We start from the raw sequence: 22,503 nt of genomic DNA on the forward strand, positions 1-22,503 counted from the left end.
GCAGAAGCCATTTTAGGAGTGAGTTTTACGAGTGGATTGGATTCGTTACTATTTTGAACTCTCCAAGTTTCTGCTTCCTTTAGTTCCTAGGACAAATGAAAGTGAGCCTGATTATTCTGGGTGTTAAGTCTCATTTTAAAGTCCTCTTTCTCTTTGTCCAGCCTCTGCCCTCTTCCCTGCAAGAAATGACTTCTAAAAGTTTGGTTCCCGGACAGCAGCACCTGGGAGCTTGTTCTCGATGCAAAATCTCAGACCCCATTCCAGACCTCTTGAATCAGAATCTACATTTTTAACAGGATCTCTAGGTGATTTAATTGATAAGCACCTTAAAGTTTGAGAAATCCTGAGCTAGAACTTTCTGCAACGGTTAGGCAGCCATCGTGTTGACGACAAGACTAGCAGGTGGTGGAGCTCTCACAGTTCCCATCGTCCACCACTGGACCCCCCTGGATGTCCTCCACCATTTAAATCCCCCTCCACTCTACCTCTTCAAAGCTTGTTTCCTGAGAAGGCTGAACTAGTCACACAGCACGAGGCACAGGCACACCTGCACAGATAGAGGGCACTCTTTCTTCCAGCCAGTTAGTTGATACCATTAAGCCCTTCTGATGGAGCCTAGGTTGTGAGAGGTGAGGCGTTTTGGATGGGCCCCAGGATGACAGCTTTTACCATTTGTGGTCACTGATGTTCCCGTGGTGCTTTTTGTGAGAGAAGGGGTTGTTAACCTCAGTGTATCCTGGCTGACTTCCAATCTGCATAATTGCATTCAGCCTACCTAAGTCTGCTCTGTAGTTTCAATTAAGTAAAGTATTGTTCACTTCTTGTACTAAACTGCTGTGTTGTGTGGCTACAGACTGCTAATTAGCTGGTTTTTTTCAGGTGACTGCATTCGTGACGAACAAAACGTCTCTCTCTGGCTATCTCCCTCCCCAGTCCCGCTATCTCCGCGGCCACCAGCCCACACAACCTCATGCCTGTTTTCTTCTATATCACCATTTCTTGGATAAAAGTGCTTTGGGATCAGAAATTACTAGAATGTGACAGTGAACCTTTCTTTACTTTCTCTATGTAGCCAACTGCTTCTTAGCCTACCTAGCCTATTGTAGGGTGTTGGAGGGGAAACTCAAGCACAGAAAGGCAAGAATGTGATGAGGGGTGGATAAAACAGGCCTTCCTCTGCCAAGATGAAAGGTAAATGCCTGTGATTGCCAGGGAAGTATGAATTACTTTAAGAGCCTGGCACCCTAGGAATTGGTTATTCTCAGTGTGATATGAATGGAGAGTGAGGTCAAAGAGAATGGGGCGTGCATTTTATTTCTCTTTTCCCACTAGTTAGAAAAATACAGCTGGACATGTAAACCAGCCATAAAATACCTCACTATCTCTGTGGGGGATGTTTGACCCTAAACAGGAAATGTGGCCCCGGGAGAGTGAACGGAGTCCCTTTCTGATGAATCAAAGGTCAGTACCAAGGGAGCACTTGCAGCTCTGGAATGGCAGCCGGAAATGAAAGGAAGTGGAAAAAAGGTGGGTGAGCAGGGAGGGGACAGAGTTGTGCTCTAATCAAAGAGGAGATGCATTTGAGGGTGGAATTTTTCTGGGATGTAAAATGATTGCTCAAAAAGTGTTCAAATGGGAAAAAGAACCCAGATTTAGGTAAAGTATCACACTTTGCATGTGTAAAGTATCACACTCTGCATGTCTTTTCACTATGTGAGGACATTTATCCTGTTTTGATGTCTAAGCTCAGAGACACAAATTAATTAGATAAAAATTCCTTTAGGGCAGGAGTAATTTCTTTTACCTTTTCATAGCCCAAACACTACGCGCTAAATGAATTCATGAATGAATGAATGAGTGAACTCACTGACAAAGGGAAAAATATTTATTAAGAGGTATATGTTGACTGGGAGTTCACGGAGGGTAGGAAAGAAAATGCTTTTAGCTCTCCGGGTGCCAGCGCCCATGTCTTGCCTACTCCTCGCTATGGCCCTGCCCCGAAGTGTTCTACCTGTCTCTCAGAAAGTGGGAAAGAAAAGAAGATCAGGGGCTTCCTGAATCTCATCAATGGACTCACCGAACGCCTATAAAAGATAGGCTGGTTTGCATATCCCTGCGAGGAGAGGAGGGGCAGGGCTAGAACCACAAAGTTGGGAGTGAAAGTCAGACTAAGGGAAGTGAACATTCCCAGATAAGGGCAGAGAGATTGATAACATAACTGAATGCAGTTCCCAGATGCTAGGAACTGATTGTTTTCCTGGTAAAATTATCCTTATTTCCAGCTCAGCGTCTATCACGTGAGAGGCACTTGATCTGTTATTTGTATAAAGAATAAATGGGGAGATGGATGACGTATTTGGCAATGCTTTGAAGGTGAAAAGAGTTCTCAGAGTGAGGGGCAGGAGGAAGAATTTGAGGAGGAGGGTGATATTGGGAGAAAAGGCAGAAAATAGAAAGGGGAAAATGTCAGCGAAAAGAGTCTGACAAAAGAATGTATGACACAGAGGAGAAGAAATTACTAGAAGTGAGGAAAAGTAATCTCTGTACAAAGGGCAATATTTAGTATAAAGCTTCTAAGTTCTGAATGTATTTCCAACTTCCTTTGTACACATTAACCTGAGGAAAAATTATAGACCAGAAAATGTCACTGAGGCAGAGATTAAAAAAACTTTAAAAAGCCTAATCTTCAATTCAAGCTCTACTGTTCTGTAGATGATTTCAAAGATTTTCCCAATGTCCTGATCCAAACAGCCCCTAAATTCATTTCCTTGTCCCCCAGAGGCTCTCATTCCAGGTAAGCCTGTGGTTTTAGCTGCGGACCTCTTCAGAGTCAACTGTGGGTTGAGTCTGCCACTGGCCACAGACTAATTATTACTTATGGTTGAGATTTCCTTCTGTCCATTACTAAAGCCCAGTCTTTTCTCAGCACAGCCAATACAGTCTTGGGATCTGAAATCTCATATACAATCTGCACTTTTTCCTGCATGAGGCAAAACCCCCCAGCAACGTGGAAATGTGCAGCTACCCCATGCGAACTATTCCTGGATGTCACCCTGCAGCTCTAATTTCTTCTTTCTCCTCTGCGTTTTGGGTGCTGCAGCCGGACCTGTCAGCACCTTGTCACGGCTTCCTCGTGCGTGGGCTACCATCGGATTCTGTGTTCTTAACAATTATCCGTAAAAAACCCCACAGAATCCTTCACAAGTAGAACAATTTATTTACATTAACAGATAAAAGAGAAAAAAAAAGAAAGCTACTTTAAAAATTTTGGTGTCCTGAAGCAGGAGCTATTTGTAAATGCTGCCGTGTGGCCTCCTCTTTTCCAGTCCTGAGATGCTCTTTTGTTCATGGTGTGACGAGGATGCAGGGAGCCAATTTGATTTAACTAAATAATACACAAATGCCAGGAATACTTTCATATCTCGTGTACAGACCAGAATAAATTACTCTGATGGAATGTTTTGTTTTCTTTTCAGGGAACAACCCCGCAGATTACAAGGAGCTAGGCTGACAAGGAGTGGCTAAGAAACACTATTAAAAGTCACCTATTTTAATGTAGGGCTAAATGACGGAGGATTTCACTCGGGTTCAAAAGACAGAGGCCTGGAGAGGAAGTTGACAGGCAGACAGCAGTGAGAAATTAGCCTTGTCCTGGAATTCTTATGGGCAGTGGGGAGAAAAATAAGTCCAACAAGAAATGAAAATAAGGGAACTAGTTCTCAGAATTAAAGGTGAACCGAAAGGAATTGGCAGCTGTCTGGACATGCCAGCCAGAGGGGCCACGGTATCTGATACACGTGACAGACCAAGAGACAACTGCAAAGCTCCCCAAACAACTCGCCTGAAGGGCTTGCCAGGAAGCCAGATGCTGCTTCTGGAAGAATATCTTCCGTGGTTGGGCATCTGGGTTCAATGCTTTCCATTTAAGGAGGAGAAAGAAGGTGGAAAAAGACAGCACCATCACTGCCTTTTAAAAAAATGTGTTTTTTCTACACACACACACACACACACAAGCATTAATAAATATGGTCATGGAACTTGGTTTTAAAAAGGACCCCCCAAAATAAAACTTTTCTCAGTGCTTTTTAGGTAGAAAGCAAGCTGTTAGAGGGAGAGAGAGAGAGAGAGACAGAGATAGAAGGACAGACACCAAGAAACCCCTTATTTAAATATGTCACTATACTAATTAGGTTATTTTATTTAAAAGATTGGGATTATAGCTGATGTTCAATTTAAAAAGTTATTCAAGTGATGGGCCTGTGCCTCTATCACAGTTGGCCTCTCATTCTCCCTCTTTCTTCCCTGGAAACAATCGAGTATTGGTGTTGGCAAGGAAGCAGACTGTGGTCTAGTGGACTGGAAATCAGGTGACCTGAGGTCTGGTTGATTTTTTTCCCCCTTCCACTTTGAAGTTATGTGTCTCTGCTCCATAAAACAGGAGAACCAAATTACTTTATACACTTTTTTTTTTTTTTTTTTTTTTGCCTCTCACTGTTGTGGCCTCTCCCATTGCGGAGCACAGGCTCCGGACGCGCAGGCTCAGCGGCCATGGCTCATGGGCCCAGCCGCTCCGCAGCATGCGGGATCTTCCTGGACCGGGGCACGAACCCGCGTCCCCTGCATCGGCAGGCGGACTCGCAACCACTGCGCCACCAGGGAAGCCCTCTTTATACACTTAATAGCACAGGTCAAGTTTTTGTAATCATAATTTTTTTCCTTGACCTGATGCTAAATAATTCAAGGTAGTAGGAAGTCAATATTGGATCTGGAACAAAAGATGGACAGGGAGGTTGGCTGATATGATAGGAGACAGGAGTGATAGAGATTCTTTAATTTAGTAGTAAGAGTACTCACAGAAGGTATAGAACTAAGTTTTGAAATTCCAAGATCTCTTACAAATCCAAGATGATCAAGAAATCAGAAGAAATGGCAATCCCACCCTGGGCTGCACTAATTGATCTAAAGGGCTCCAACACTGGTCTGTGGTCACAGATTCCCTGACCAAGACTCACTCAGCAAGGTCAGCTTCCCTTAGCTCCCATTCATCATTATACTCCAGGCTTCCTAACTTGCAGTCTTAGTGATAATATTGCCTCTTTTACAATTAAAACTGCTCTTCTCTTCATCACGATGAAAAGATAAATATCAGGTGAGGAGAGAGAAACTTGAGAAAAACAATTTACTTAACAATAACCTCAAAATGGAATATTCCCTAGTGCTAGTCTGAAGTATATCAAGTTTCCAAGATTACAAGCTTAAGAAGTTGATCTTAATTGGAACCACCAATGGCTATTAGATGTTCATCTTCTCTTCAATGAGTTCATGTGATTCCATTTGTTCAGCAAAGACCATTTAGTATCTATAACGTGTGGAACACTGTATTAGGCTCTGGGGATACAGCAAGAATCAAAATGATACAAATTCCTGCCCTCCTGGAGCCCAAGCACTAACGGTAGAAGGGACCAGGTCATAATTTCCAACTTTATCAATGCTTCCAGGACCTGACTATACTAAAGAACAAATTTTCTTTCTTCTGGATTACTATATATTCATTCCTATGGCTTTTCAGAAACCAAAGGATGAATGTTAGAATAGGAGATCACATCACTAGAAATTCTGCCCAATGTCCCATTACCATAAGAATTTTCTAGGTCTTGTGGAAGCAATAGTTTTAACCACAAAATATAATACCTCTGGTCTCACCATGTTTTCTATTACCAGGCATGCTAGTCTCAGACCCCTTTCCCAGTATCCCTTCCTCTGGCCACTTCTTCAATGGGGACACCCTCAGGAGTCTGTCCTCAACTCTCTTCTTTTTTTTTTTTTGCGGCACGCAGGCCTCTCACTGTTGTGGCCCCTCCCGTTGCGGAGCACAGGCTCCGGACGCGCAGGCTCAGCGGCCATGGCTCACGGGCCTAGCTGCTCCGCGGCATGTGGTGTCTTCCCGGACCGGGGCACGAACCTGCGTCCCCTGCATCGGCAGGCAGACTCTCAACCACTGTGCCACCAGGGAAGCCCTCAACTCTCTTCTAGGTTCACACCTTCCCTCACCCCAAGGCCATCTTTAAACTGATGACTCCCAAATTCATACCTAGATTCCAATCAACTTTCCTGCATTCCCAACATATGTTTCTTATTCTCTAATGGAATATGAGCAATGACCAAATCACATCATGTCCAGAAAATTTCAACTTCTTTTATGTCTCCAATTTTCTCCTTTTGCTCTGTTTGAGTTAAGGGTATCACCATTCAGCTAGTTCAAAACCTGGGTGCCATCTTGGAACCTTCCTTCCTCTTAACCTCTTACATGCACTCAGTGAGCGTGTTCTATTGAATCGACCTTCTCCATGCCTCTTGTATCCATTCCTTTCCCCCACCCCACACTCCCTTACTATGGGATCTCTGACTTAGACATTATACCAGCCTCTTAACTGGTTCCACTACCTCTAGCGTTGCCCTCTTTATAAACACAAATCACATCACCTCATCTGCCTGCTTCAGACCTTTCAGTGATTTACCTAACATCCACAGAATGAATTTCAAACTCCTTAAGCAAAGCATATGATGTTCATCACAATTTAGCTCTAGTTTACTACATTCTGGGCTTATGTCCTGTCACCTCTTTCATGTTTCCTAATTCATCATTCCAGAGGAGTCAGCATGTCTTTACCACACTGTGGTTCTCCTTCTTCCTGCCTCTTTATACACAGTCTTCCCTCTGCCTGTAGCAGGCCTTTGTCTGCCAAACTGACCTCCTTAAAGATAGCCATGTCTTCTCCTCTGGGAGGCATTCTTTGGTTTCTCTAGGCTAAATTTCAGCTCCTGCTTGGTGCTCTCATACTGTCTTGTGATATCTCACCACATTTATTATAATTGTTTATTAATTTATCTACCCTGGGAAACTATAGGATAAGGGAGGGTAGGAATCTTTTTTATGCCTCTGGTATCTGGGTGAAAGGTCAGTAAACTGTTTCTGTAAAGGGCTGGATAATAAATATTTTTGTGCAACTTGTTACAGCTATTTAATTCTTGCCACTGTAGCATGAAAGCAGCCATTGGCAATACATAAACATATAGGTGTGCGTGTGTGTTTCCCAATAAAACTTTGTTGATAAAAGTAGGCAGCAGGCTGGATGTGGCCCATGGCCATAGGTTGCCAACCTCTGATCTGGTCCAGTGCCTGGAGTACAGTAGGCACTCATTTAAGACTTCCTAAAGGAATGGGTGGATAGGACTTCACAGTTAACAAATATTTTCTCAAGTGTGAATTTATTTGACCCATTTCACATATAAGCAAAAGGGAGGGTTAGAGACATTAAAGCTTTTCCTAATGTTGTACAGTTTCTAAGGGCTGAGGTTGGGACTTGAGCCCATGTCTTCTGATTCCAAATCCTTGGTTCTTTCCATTAGGTGAAAGGCCAAGATTCACAGTGGAGAAGGGTGAGGCAAATTAAAAAATTTACCTCTTATGAGGGAAATACCCCCATAAGGTGAGCCACCGCTAACAATAGAGAAGACAGTGATAAATGGTCAGTAGCCATTTTAAGTTTTGTTTTGTTTTTTATTATTCAGTGGTTAACTGTTAACATTCAAATGTTAAATCAAAAGATCTAAAGTAATTTCACTCCCATCTTAAAAACCTTATCTCCCAAAGCCTTCCTCTAGAACAAGGATCCACCACTGGAAGGATCATTGAACTTAGTCCCCAGCTCACAAACCTTATAAATCCCATGCCAAGATGTCTCCTAAGTAGATGACATTTTAATGATTACTACAGGGAGTTGGGAACTATTGCTTCATCCTCACTATCAGAGTAATTAATTTTCTTAACTACAGGCCAAATTCTGCCACGGGAGTCCAGTTGAGAAATTTCAGGCCCATAGGAAGTACATTAGCTCTTCAAAGTGATTAGGGTGCCATTTCAAATACACAAGCAAAGGAGCTATTAGGCTTCTGGCTTATTTCAAACAACTTGCAGCCCCTGTTTCTCAGGGAAAAAAAAAAAAAAAAAGAAAGAGAAAAAGGGAAAATAACAATTTGCTAAGGTTCTTTATTTTCCAGTAAAAACACCCATGGCCTGCAAGTCATTGGATATCAGGTATTGTGGCTGGGTGAGAGACCAAAGTGTACAGAAAAAGGGTGGAATGCCAGAAGGCAGCACAGAAAAACACAGCCTGCTCCAAAGCACCCCAGAGCTGAGCCTTCAGAGGCCTGACGGGAGGCAGAGCCTCACCAGCCATTGCTCTTGACCAGAGAGAAGGGTGCGGGCTCATGGGCTTTCCAGTCCCTCTCTGGCCATGTCTCACCCCCCTCCCCACAAAATATCAGAAACGCTCCCAATGCCATTTTAAAGACAGAGCGGATGAATTATTTCCTCACCATTGTTTCCTCATACAACCCCTATATTTCTAAGTCATCATCATTTGAGTTGCCTCTGACATGCTTTTGTAGAGTATTTATTTAACATCCATGAAGACCACAGAGAAGCTTTAAATATTGGTTTACTCTCACAAAATAGCCACAGCTCAACAGTTTCGCCTTTCAATGAGGCATTCAACTGGCATGCTTCCATGAGACTTGTCTATTCACCTTGGAATTCTATGAACAGCTGGACGATTTTCTTAGCGTCAGTGCTCTCCTTTCAGCCTATTTTACAAAGTGCAAGTCTCCTATAAGAATGTTTATTTGCATCTAAAATCTGCAGCAAATATATTCTTCCAAGGCTATTTTTGAAAATCAACGAACGACATTATTTTATGTCACCTCTAAAAGCCACCCATCTCTAAGACATTTTGACTTTCTCTGGACAATATATACCTATGTGGGAATTGAATGCTCTTTTATATCCTCCCCCCACCCACCATCAAACATTTGAGATTGTTTTGGCTTCCAAAACGCATGCCACAAAGTAAATCTGGATAACAAGTTCAATTTAGCTGGGGGAAAAATATTTTTGTATTTATCTTCTAAGTTTTCTGTAATTCTCATGTATTACTTTTATCCCGGAAATAAAAATGTGAGAAAAGACTTCAGCAATAGCTAGGACAGCTTACTTATAGGAACGGCAACAGGAATTCTAGAACTTGAAAAGGTCAGTGTCCATTCTAGGTGGATATGTAGCTGATAAAATTCTAGGAGTGTTTACACTGGGGATTTGAGGCATAGGGTAAGGCCCTACCAGCTCCAAATTAGCTCACTTACCAGGCTTCCACGTGGCCAGTGTGCTGTTCTGCCTGGTAGGAAATTCTCACTGTGAGAACCATTCTGATAAGTTAGACAACAAGAAGAGAACTGTCCCTAGGAAACTGCTGTGATGGGAGGCTCTGGGCAGGAAGCAGAGGAGGACCTGTGTCCTTCTCCAGCGTTCCCACGCCTGCCTAGAAGTCAAGCGGACCAGACTTTCTTATCAGCAAGCTACAACTCTGAAGGTGAAAATAGTTGGATTTGAGAACACGGGACAAGATTCAGATCAGGTTGATGGAGAGCTGGCGACAGTACAGAATTGGGCAGGGGAATTCACACAGGGACTGGGCAACACATGGAGGCGTCACGTGGTTTGTCGAACATGTGAAAACAGCCTCACTGGGACTAGGGGAAACTGGCTGAGTCAGGCCAGTATAGCAACTCAGGTTTTGGCAAAAGATTCTGTGGTGGGGTAAAGAATTTTCTGGAAGCCAGGAAATTTGGCAACCCAGCCTCTGCAATTCTTCCTATATTTATTTCATTAGAAATAATTTTACATTTCTCTCCCTATAAAAATAAGACATGTTGATGTCTGATGCTTAACTAGAACCAACTATGTGCTAGGTATTGTGCTGGACTCTTTAAAAGGATTATTCCTTTACTCGTCACCACAGAAATAGGTCCTATTATGATCCCTGTTTTGCAGATGAGAAGAAGGAAGCTTAGAGTTAGGTCAGTTCTAAGTTACATGCCCAGTAAGTGGCAGGGCCAAGGCTCACATTCAATTCTGCTTAACTCCAAAGCCTGTTCTCTTTACCGGTTCTCTTAACCTCAATATCTCTTTCTATCCCATTGTTAGGAGAGAAAAAGAAACACACAAAGAAAAAAAAAACTTTCGGGCTTCCCTGGTGGCGCAGTGGTTGAGAATCTGCCTACCAATGCAGGGGACATGGGTTCGAGCCTTGGTCCGGGAAGATTCCACATGCCGCGGAGCAACTGGGCCCGTGAGCCACAATTACTGAGCCTGCGCGTCTGGAGCCTGTGCTCCGCAGAGAACAAGAGAGGCAGCGGTAGTGAGAGGCCCGTGCACCGCGATGAAGAGTGGCCCCCGCTTGCCACAACTAGAGAAAGCCCTCGCACAGAAACGAAGACCCAAGACTTCGTTTTAAAAAACGAAGTTTTTTAAAAAAAAAACTTTCATTGTTCAACAACTCTAAGAAATATTAACATCTCAGCAAATAGCTTTACAGTCTTTTCTAGATGCACAACTTTCCCACATATTTATACTCTCCTTAAATATATAAAATATTGTATCCCTGACTTTATTAAACTTAATACAAGCATTTCCCTAATTAAGAAAACAATTAGCTGTGAACCACATTTTATGAAGCTCATATGATGTACCATGTTCTATATAACCTTCCCCTATCACTGAACACTTAGGTTGTTTCCAAGTTTCTACCAGTGAAAATAGTAAAATTTTATCTGCATAAAGTGGCCTCATCCCCCAGCATTACTTAGGATAGGGTCCTAGCAATTAAGATGATTGGCTCAAGAGGCATGAAGATTGGAAAGGTTTTCATTCTTGAGCTATATTACATATGTGGCTTCATACCATGCTGGTTGGAACATCCCCACCAGCAGATCTAGAGGGCTTGATTCAATTCACACCTGACAAAATGGGGTTTACTTTATTTCATTAGTCTTCTATACCCTCATCTTAATCTTCCTCTTTCCCCTGTCTGCATTTCAAAACAGAGAAAAAAGTGCACCCTTCTAAACACTGTCTCCTTTTGCTTTTTAACTTGCTACCAGAGGAACTATTTTTACAATTACTCAGCACTGAAACCGCAGACTTATTCCCATGGCTGACTGGATAAGGGGGATAAAGAAATGAGAGAAATAAAAATTGTATGGAATTTTCCTTTGAAAAGTCTCAGTATTTGGACCATTGCTTTCCATTTTATGTTCATCACTCCAAACCAACTACAACTCCCATGTGGCCTCTTAGGTTTTTTTTCTCCTTCTATCTCGTTCACCCTGCACTCTATTGTCAGAATACTCTTTCATAAACACAGAGCACATCATGCAAATGTCCAGCAGATAAAGTCTCAATGGTCCTCTATTTCTTATATAACCTCTTTGCCTGGCTCTCAACGTCCAACCACTACCCATCAGCAAGCAACCCTTATCTTTCTAGGTCTTCCTTCCCATTAACTTCATCTTCACTTTGCCTGCCTGCCTTTCCAAAGAAGCAGGCTGAAGGAACATGCATTCGACACTTATATTTTAACAGAGATAGAACTTGCCATTTATATGATGATTCAGAGCTGTCACAGGACCTTCCAGTGCTTATCACTGTAATGTCAATTGGTGAAAGTGCCTATTAATAAAGGTTTCTGGCTGATGGCATTTTGAGATGATAGTGTATTCTGAATTCCTGGTCTCAATCTATCACAGCAGAAGCACATACTTTACCTTGAGTTTGATCGAGAATGAGGACTCTGGACTCTGAGACTATTCAGTCTGTGCAGCTATTGTGTAATCTTATGCTTAATATAATCACAATCCTTTAAAAATTCTGGCTTTTGTGGACAGCACTTGCATCCACCTTCTAGCCCAACTGTGCTGTATTAAGCTTTCTCAGCTGGTAGTTGCTCTGCTTTCAAGGGAATGTTTAACTCAGAGCTTTGCAAAAATGGACTTCTATTCTGTTGGCTACAGAGTACAACGCAGGTCAAGTGGAATTTTTGGCACTTCATTACATTCCCTGACCCTCACTAAACAAACTTCAAAAAATATATATATTTGCAGCAATTTGGAATAAACACTACATACAAGTGTTGATGGTAGATTTTCTGAAGAACTACCAAATGCATCAAGACTAAGGAAAACATTCTAATGATTCTTTCAAAGATGAATACATTTAAATTCTCGTTAAACAATCTTCTTATTTAGCCTTCTCAAGCTTTGATGACATGCCACGATTGGCTGTTTATCAAAAACTTAACAAGAAATGCTTAACAAGATATAATCATGTGCACACACTTCTGCATAATTAAACCCCGTTTATAAATCATTGCAGGGTGGAATATGGTCACACCACTCAAGAAAGGCGGGTGGCTAGCAAATAACACTTTTTTCTCCATCTGTAATGAAAAATCTTATCATGTGAATGCTGTGAAGGTGACATAATCATCTGATCTTAAATCTTAGTTAAAAACATCTATTTCCATCTCAACTGAAAGTTCTAACAAAATTAGGAAATTAATTTAGATATAAGAAACATGATCAGGCACTAATTGTTAATACTGGGATTGTTGGCATGAAGGTGGAAGATTCTCATCCTTTGAAGGTTTTTAATTGGATAGATTCTCATCTGTGTGTGTTTTTTTCAAAGTAGGATTTAGCTGATTCTCAGTTTCTTCATTTTATAGCTGTTCTTTCAGTTGGAAAAAAAAAAAGGAATAATTGAGACTGAGTAATGGATATTTCTCTAGATCTCTGAGACTAGGTATTGCACAGCATTAAAGAGTACACTTTTCCATTTGTTTTACGACTTTGTCCAGTTAAAGTTACTGAGATAAGCACTCCAGTATTTACTTGTAACTTGAAACCCCTTTCATGGTGGGTCTGGATCCTAAGGGAAAAGAATTAACATTTGAGGAATGCTTACCTTGTGCCAGGTTTTTTATATGCATTATCTCATTTAATTCTCATAACCACAAGATACGGTTGATATTATTTAATCTGATTTTATGTGCTTGAGATCATGAAGGGAGTATAAAGTATAGAACAAGAATTTGACTCTAGCTTTCTCTCTTTATTTTTTTGAAGCCCAAGATCCTTTCACTTAACCACACTGGGTTTCCCACTGAAGCCAGTAATGTGGAGGTGACAAAAAGGGGCATTCTAACAATAAGGGATGTTCTGAACTTTGACATAGGTTCCTCTGTGGGAGTAAAATAAGTAAGAAGCAAATATGATGAATTAGATTGAAACATGTTCCCTAACGCAGTGCCCGGTGAAGTGAATTATGGACCATCCATACCATGGAGTACTATGCCATGAAATGGAAAGCTGTCCGTGAGTTGCAAAACAGTAGAAGAACAATATGTGCAGAATGATATACTCTAATGCAATAAACAACCACACAGAGGTATGTATGTCCTTAGGAACAGGTCTGGAAGGGTAGATACAAAAATGTTAGTTGCTTCTGCTCAGCAGGCTAAGAGTGACTAGTAGGCAAATTTGACTTACATGCACGACAGTTGCTTAAATTTTGTGTGTGTGCAATTCTGCACATTACATTTACAATTAAAAATCATGTAGTGGATGAGTTGAATAAGCTGTAGGAATGACTCAACCTAAGGCATGGGTGATTAAAGAGATTTAATCTCACAAAAGCAAAACAGCCCAATCTATTTGAAACTCTGTCAGGCTTCAACATTACTATATGCATATGGTGAAAGCTACAACCTCATCACTTGTATTGCACTTTGCATTATCTGAAGAAGGTGTTAACAGAAGGCAAATGAGGAACAGTCATTTCAAACTTAACATGTCCAGAATGAAGTTCTCCAGTCGGCTCTTCCTATTCAGCCCGTTCCTCCTCCAGTTTTACCCATCTGTGCCGCACTACCATTTCTCCACTTGCCCAAACCCAAACCCTAACAGGCACACTTAATTTCTCCTTTCCCTTCCCCACTGCACCCCAACCATCAGCAAATACAATCTGATCCATCATCAAAATACCTCTTTAAGGCCTCCACTGAAGTCACCATTACTTCTTGCCTGGACTACTATGGTCTCCTCCGTATAGGTTTCCCTGCTTTCACTTTTGCAAATCATTCTCCACCTGTCAGCCAGGGTGATCTTGTATATCCCTCAATTTAGCACTCTTTATGGCTTTTCACTGTATTTAGAATGGAATTCCACTCTCTCACTGTGGCCCACGAGAACCTATGTGATCTTACACTGGTCCAACATCTATGACCTCAACTCCACCACCATGCCCCTTGTCCATTAGGCTCTAGCCCGCCTGGCCTGCTTTCTGCTTTGCAAATACATAAAGCTCTGTGTGGCCTCTGGGTCTTTACACTGTCTTTTTTTCTTCCAGAAATACTCTTCTTTTAGCTGTTTACATGGATGGCACCTTATCAATGTGAATCAATGTCTTACAGACGAAGGAATTGGATATCAGAGAGTTTAAGTAACTTATTTGTGGTCATCACTCTTGGTACGTGGTGAGGCTAGGTTTTGAACTCATGTCTGAATCATTTCAGGCTCTTGCCATTATACTAAATAACAAAGTAAACCCAGCCCATCCCAGGGCTCTGGCTACAGTTCTGACAATCAATCAGCAAACATCTACTTGTTGAAAAGCCAGAAAAAAGAAAGTATTTTAAAAGTTCCTTTTGTAGGTTCCCCTTCCTACCTCTAGTACATTCCCCAGCTTCTGCAGGAAGACGTAGATCAGCTGGAGAGGGAAATCTGAGATCGATGCATTCGGAAACTCTTGTATTAGAGATTTGAAATTAAATATTGCTCATTTAGGAAATGAGACTGTGACAGAACAACCAGAAACTTTGCAACTTACTTAGTTAGGTGTCCAAAGAGGACTTTCATGGTGTCACGATTTGGTGGAGGGAGTTTTTGTACAAGAGACTTTATAGTTTCAATTCTTGTGTTATTGTCTTGCTTTTCTGGAAAAAAAAAAAAAAGAAATTAAAAAGGACGGTTAGAAAAGAATGATATTTCTTAGGTGCATGAGGGAATTTTCTTAGGAGAATTCTGGACTAAGTCTGAGCAACTTAAAAGTTCTAATTAGCAGCCAAAGGGAATAGTTATACTTGAAATCAGGATCATGAAGTTTCTTTACTTTGACTCTGAATTAGATCATGGGAAAATGAAAGCAGCAACAGTGTGGCTCTGACACGATCTTCTTACTAAGATCAGGTATTACATCCGTTTTCATAAATGCTTTACTATTTTACAAGTTGTGGCAGGGTAAATAATGGCCTTCCAAAGATGTCTCTGTCCTCATCTCTGGAACCTGTGAATGTTACCTTCCATGGAAAAAGGGACTTTGAAAATGTGATTAAATTAGGGATTCTGAGATGGGGAGATTATTCTGGATTATCTGGGAGGCCCAATGTAATCACGGTGGCTAAGAGGGAAGCAGGAGGGTCAGAGTCGGAGAGAGAGGGGATATGACAATGAAAACGAAAGGAGATTTGGCTATGTGATAAAGGACCATGGGCCAAGGAGTAAAGAGAGCCTCTAAAAACCAGAAAAGCTGAGGGAAGAGAGCCTCCAGAAGGGACACAGGCCTGCCAGCACCTTGATTTTTGCCCAGTGAAACTGACTTCACACTTCTGGCCTTCAGGAACGTAAGATAATAAATTCTTATGGTTTGAAGCCACTGAGTTTGTGACAATTTGTTACAGCAACAATATAAAACAAACACACAAGGACATATATTCTCATTCAATTACCAACATTCTATTATTTTGCTTGATTTTGTGGAGAAGTAAAGAATTTTTAAAATTAGTTCTATGCTATCTTTTCTCCCTAATACATTTTGCTTTTGCTGTAAAACAAAAAAGTGCAAATAAATTTGAAAGCATAATACTTATTCATATACATTTTGTTTTATTTTTTAATTTGTATTTTTTATTGATTTTTAATTTTTTGGTCATATACATTTTAAAAAAATAGGAAGTTGTTCAAAACTACATACCATATTGGTTGTTTTCCTTCATTTTGTTTCTTTTTGCCTTTCTGGGCATGGGTGGCATAAGAAGAACTGAGTTACTTAGTACACTAGAGAATTTATCTTACCATAGTTTTAACCAGGGCCCAGAATTATAATTACTTCTCAAACTTAAACTCCTTAGATACACTGACTCAGGTGCCTTTCCTTTCTATACTTTAACTTCTAGCACAGAGCTCCTGATGATTCTAAAGAGGCCACTGCTGGAAAAGATGATAGATAAGAGAATAATATGTAAGGCACCCACCCACGCAATATCCATTCTCTTCTTCTTTAGCTAGACAATCCCGCTGTTGAAGGGATGGCCACATCCTTCATCCTAGCTTTCTTGCTTGGCAGCTGGAATGACCGTATGACAGAGTCCAGCCAATGAGAAGGCAAAGTGTTATGTGGGACTTCCGGGGAGGCTGTGTGCAGGAGGCTAATTTATCTTTGTGGTCCTTTGGCCTTTCTGCTCCTCAGAATGTAGATGGCATGGTTGTACCATGAGATGACCTTGAGAACTGAGGCTATGCAGAGTGGGACACACAGAATAAAGAGCTTCCCTGAATCTGTGGAGCAGTCAGACCAGTCCTGCACTGTTGGTCTCTGAGTTTCTTTAACATAATAAGTCCTTGTGTACTGAAGCCTTTGAAGGTGGGTCTCTAAACCAAACGTACTTCCTAATACAGTGTGCGTCCAAAAGCCCAGTTCATAATCACCTGTTATTAGGTATATAAACTTTATACAGTGGGGCAAGAAAGAGTTAGTGTAGAAACTGGCAGGGTGTTTTGTTTTCCTTTTTTTAAATATACTTTTGCAAAAGAAACTTTTTATAAGGAATTACAGGAAAATATCCTGCAGAAGATAGTATTTGGCTAAAGTAGGGTGGGGGCAGTCTTCCTAGTAGAACTCTGCTTGGAAGCGTTTCTTCTTCTTCCTGAAACCACAGAGGTCTATAAATAATGCCTCCCACAGTCTGAGCTTTCAAAACTGCACTTACTCTTAGAAGAGTTCCGGAATAATATGGATTGGACAACTGCAAATGAAAGAGACAAAGGGGAGAGAAAAAGAGAGAGAAAAACAGAAAAGCCAGTTGCAACATCACAGCAGACAGCAGATCTAATCTTTCTGCCAAAGGGTAGAAAGCCACCTTGTAGCTTAATGGTGGTAAGACAATGTGATGCTTCACAGGACCAGTTGGAGCCTATAGGATATGAGAAACTCAGAAAAAGAAGGAAAACAAAGTCAATAAAGATGACAGTGAAACTGGTACAGTACATTCAGGACAGAGCACTTAGGGATACTTGGATACCTTGTATCTAGCCATCTGAAGCTAATGCAACACACCAATGATCATATACATAAACAGGTACATATACATACGTTTATATATTTATGAGATGGGTATATTCTGCATAGTTTGGCATGATGCTAGTAGTTTAATTTACCTAAGGATCTGCTGAACTACTTGATTCAAGCAATTAAGATGAAATTAGGAGAGGTGAGGGAGAGGAGGGAAAGGAAGGAGAGGACACCTTTCTAATTTCACTGAAGTCTCTGGCCATGGTTATGATTAGGTCAATGTCAGAGTCTCCAAAAAAGGGATCTGTTGACATTGAGGACTATAGGAGTAGTAGCCATAATCTAAGCCTGACAGACAATAAATGGAGAGTGGTTTAAATGGCTATATCCAGCAAACCTCGGTTTTAGGGAAATATGCCCCAGTCTGGGTAGGTTTAAGAAAGGCTGGCGTTGCTTAACTGGAAATACTTGAATGTGCAAGGTCACTGCCATGGTGCCTGGGCAGGAATTAAAACTTTAGTTTGTCTGTTTAACCACTAGGTAAAAGAATTATGACCTTCCCTAGACAAAGTCCCTGTTCTATGTTCCATTGCACTTAGGACATTCTATGTAGATAACATTCTGCACGATATTTTCATGGCTTGAATGCCGTTCAATTTTTCCTATTAAACTGAGAATTTTCCCATAAACTGAGGCAGCTCTTATACTGGTATATAGTGGGTTAAATGAATAAAGAAAGAATTAGTGAACAAAGGAAAGACATGAACACAGATTGGAACAGACAGACTTTGGTTTGAATTCTGTAACAGCTTTTTATTAGCTGTGTGGTCTTGGACAAGTTTCTTATTTTCTTTGAAAAATGTCTGAGGCCAGTTTTATGGATTGAACAAGATAGTATGTAATGAACCTAACGATGACTAGTAAAAAGTAGGTACTCCGTAAGTGTTCACCCCCGCCCCCCCGCCACCTTTTTTGAGGCCCATGCTGGGTATGGTTCACCGTTTATCTTCAGCAATGAGCATACTACCTGGTTGCAGTGAGCGTTCAAAATGTAGTTTCTAATACTTGAACTGAGTTGGTGCCAGTGGGTGACGATACACTTGCTATGGTAGCCTGACATTTTACAGCACACTAAATAACTTGTGGTGGGCAGAGAGGCCGATGATCTGACTGATGAGCAGCTCAGTTCCATGCAAGGATTCTTATAAAAGTACATGGTGGTTCCCATATCTGCTTGTAAGAAACATCCTACACGAAGAATACTTTATAGAAACATTTTTCTCTCTTCCTCTGCTTTCACACATAATTGAGGAACTGGAATGAATGGTGGTATATACATATTTGTGGCTGGGTTACACTTAACCAGTGGAGGGGGTACTGGACAATGGCTTAGAGAGGGCTGAAATATTATCAAGGAGGAGCAATTTATTGTTCTTACAACATAATCAGAACAAAATCTTTGAAAAGGTTATAGGAAAGCAGTGGTTTCCCCTTCAAATCAATACCATACCCACTCTTCCATAGCTTGTAAAATCAGGAAATAACACAAACACTTCTAAGTAGAGGAACATCTAAAAATACAATTGGATACATTAAAATCAAAATGACACCTTTTCTGATCTGGTTTATTGATGTGTCATATTAGGAGTTGGAATCAGCATACATAATACAGCAGTGGTTAATGAGCTAAGATTCAGACACAGTTTACTACAGATGCGTCAACTGTCTTCAACTGATTCAGTGAGCATCTGAAAGACAGCATTTTCTATTAATATTTCTCCTTCAGCATATGGTTTCTCATTCTTGTGAAGTATTGAGAGTTCCGAGAAGACTTTGAGATATCTCTGACTCTTTTACATTATGTCTAAAAGGGGGGAAATGAACCTTTTCTACATGGAGAATTAGAGAACCTCTTAGGTAAACTGTATACTAAGAGACTTATACAAAATCTTGCCAGTAATTAAAAAAAACCTCCATGATTCTTTCCTTTTTCACTCACATTTGCTCCTACCTTCATTCCCTTATAATTTATTTTTGTATCTACTCTGTGTTCTCTAATACGTCCATTTTAGTTCCCACCCAGATCCCAATAGCCTCTCCAATCTCTGAGCTGTGAACCCACATTGCATACAGAATCTTTCTGTAGTGCCTCATTCTTGCTACCCAATAGTAGCAAAAATGTCTATGTAAAAATATGCACAGTGTACATGTACATATTGAGATAGTAAACTGTTTTTTACTAATGCCTATTCCTCACTCACCTGGCCCCATATTCTCAAACTACCTTAAACTCTTTTGTAAATGAGCTTCTTCAAAAACAACTCCAGGCCAGTTAGAGAAGTAACAGCTCCTACATGATGTGAAATAGCCTTTAATGTTATGGTAAGGATGTGGCTTTACAGTTTTCCTCTGATTCATGGTTTTGAGGACACATTTTTAAAAATATGGTTTATGATGCATTTGCATTTATCTGCATGAAATGTTGCTACTAAAACAAGGACATTTACAACCGAATGCCTTTTTTTGCAGAGATAAGAGAAAGTTATACAACGATGGAAAGAGTTCTGTGCAGTGCAAAACCCTGGACCTGGTGACCCCTGGACACTTTTCCGGCCTTATCATCTATGCATTTATTATTCTTAACTTATTTATAGTCACATGTTAAATCATATTTCAAAATTAATTCTGCTTTGTTATGTAAGTTCACCCAGGGGAAGAAAAGACCAGATTCTCCCAGTAACCAATGTATCAGTAGTACTATTCTTTCTATTTGTCTGTAATTCTTAAAGGACAACTGTACCCCTTTGTTTTGAGGAGGTCAGCAATATCACAGATGTTCTGCTTCTGAAAGTTACTCTGGAATGTATAGTGCATCCTGTATGAAAAAAATGGTAGTCACTTATACGTCAGGGCTATATTTGGAAGAAAGCAGTTTAGTTTCTATTCACTTTCTATTCTTTGTATCATCACCATTTCAGAATCCAGTTAGAGACTGTCCTGGCTTACAGGAGGAATGATTATCTTCAGAGAACATTTTATTTTTTTAGTGTACCATACAACTGGATGCAAATCTTTGAGGACATGATTTTTAATTATAAAATTTGAATTGGGTGTTGAGGAATCATCCAAGGCATGACAACAATCGCTTGATAACTTTCTTTAAATAATTTACGTTGAATTCAGGGAGGAACACTGGGGGGGAGGGGAGCAAATTCAAGACTTACAAATGGATACAAATAGAGGCTTTAAATCCCTGTTATAAATTAAGAGAAGTGGTATATCATGAAGGAGTCTGAAAGAACTAAGTTAGAATTCTTGCTCTGCAGTTATGATTTGGGACAAGTTGCTTGAATTTCGATGCTTCCAGTTCCTTATTTAAACGCGCACACGCACAACCCATTTGTTGAATTAAATGTTTCAATGTACATAAATGCACATATTATAAGTGCTTATTGAATGTAAGTACCCTTCCCATTAAAACCTTTCTTTTGAATCATCCTATCTGCCCTGACACATGATTGTTCATAGTTCAAGGCCATTTCCCAAATCATATGAAGCCATAAATACTTAGAATGCTGTCCATTATGAAAGAGTGTTTGGTTCTAACTCATAAGTAGACATAGTGTATTATAAATAGATGTGCCATTGCATCATAAAAAGGAAGAACAATGGACTTCAGGCTAATCTGGAGTTGGCAACTGGCAATTTTTCAAGAGTCTGCTCCCCTCGCCCCATCCAAACTGAAGAGCCGTTTTTTATTTTTAGTTAAAAGGAAGACACATTCTTAATGTCTGCAGTTACCTGGTAAGTTTGATTTTAGGTACTGATAATCTATGTCAAGGCAGTTCAACTTGAGAACACAGGGCAGGAAAGATGCAGCCGGAACTGAATCTACTTTCTCTAGTAGGGATCACCTGCATATTAGATCTAATCCCCTCACTGGTACACCAGATTTCTGTTGTATTCTTTGTTTCTGCTTCCAGGAGATATTAATGTGCTGTCTGATTTTTGAACAATTTTTCCCTTTTAGGAAGAATTTTAAAAATAACTCTCCATAGCTAATAAATGTCAGTAAAAAAAATCCTCTGGCCAACTGATTGACATAAGTCCATGGATTCCTCAACCTGTGAGGAAAGTTGCAGCATCCTGGCCAGTTTTGCATCATTTCCAGAGGCCATTTCTGGTCCTTGTGCAGGTGGAGCTAGGCCATCTACAGCATGCTGTTAGGGGCAAACTTAGTTTTGTTAAGGCTGACTTCTGTTTCTTTTCACCTCTACTCCTAGTCTCTGGCAATACCAACTAGAAAATTATTGAAAAGAAAAAAATACCTTTTTGTCAAATAATTTTTAGAGTATTAAACATATATATGTACACACGGTTGAAGAAAAAAATGTTTATTAAGACCAACGTGCAGCGTGTGGCAAACACAAAGTTGATCCCTATCTACTGTCATTTTACAGCCTAGAGGGGCAGATAAGATACAAAATGTGTCCCAGAGATGGTTAAACTTAAGACATATCATTATATAGTTATCAGTGGAGTTTGTATCTTTCTTTTGACTGAAGGAATCCTCTAAGATAATTGTTAAACTCAAAATGCTTCTTGGGTGTTAGTTCCTTATACCAAAAAATTCAAAATAATTGAGAAATGCAATTAATACCAAGTCACAAATGTAAAATTTTTTCTAATCGATTTCTGAAGGTCTTCGAATCATTATTCTTAACTTCTTTGTATATCCCCAAATACATTCAAGAAAGTAATTTAATCACCTTTTCTTTTTCATGTAACTTTATCTATGTTATCCTAGGGACTTCTGGTGTATTGACCTCACACTGAGGGCAAGTTTGGAAAATGTATTCAAGTTTTAGGCTCTAAGTAACTTTTAATAACCTGTATTATTGCTTTGGTGCAATCAATTTGGGGATGATAACATTTTCTAAAATTCACCAACCTGGAACTGTCTCTTAAAACAAATTTCCTCAGTTTTGCAGCAATGCCGCTCTTTGTCTGAATCAAAGAGTAAGGTAGTGGCAGCAATCTTCACAGGAAAAGCATGATCGTAGTATCCTCGCTAAAATTTCTTGTTTTCAAAGTAATTTTGCAAGTGTCATGGTGGCCAAGCACATTTCTGTAACTTACAAATGATACTAATTCATCCTCAGGTGAGAGTGTGTGCTGAGAAAATAAAGCTCACTAGTTTATTTAGTTCTCCTTTGAGAATTTTCTTTAAACTATATTTATCCGTGCATATCTGGTTTTAT

The 22,503-nt window shown here is 40.2% G+C and overlaps 1 protein-coding gene across 1 annotated transcript in view; it reads right to left on the reverse strand.

Annotated features, from left to right (window-relative positions):
* ARHGAP15 (Rho GTPase activating protein 15) overlaps positions 1-22,503 on the reverse strand; it is a 624,143-nt gene that overhangs the window by 45,288 nt on the left and 556,352 nt on the right. Inside the window, exon 13 of the mRNA XM_067739897.1 lies at positions 14,783-14,888. Coding sequence (XP_067595998.1) covers positions 14,783-14,888 — 106 coding nt within the window. The remainder of the gene's footprint in view (positions 1-14,782; positions 14,889-22,503) is intronic.

This window comes from Pseudorca crassidens, chromosome 6, assembly GCF_039906515.1.
Source record: "Pseudorca crassidens isolate mPseCra1 chromosome 6, mPseCra1.hap1, whole genome shotgun sequence".
NCBI lineage: Eukaryota > Metazoa > Chordata > Mammalia > Artiodactyla > Delphinidae > Pseudorca > Pseudorca crassidens.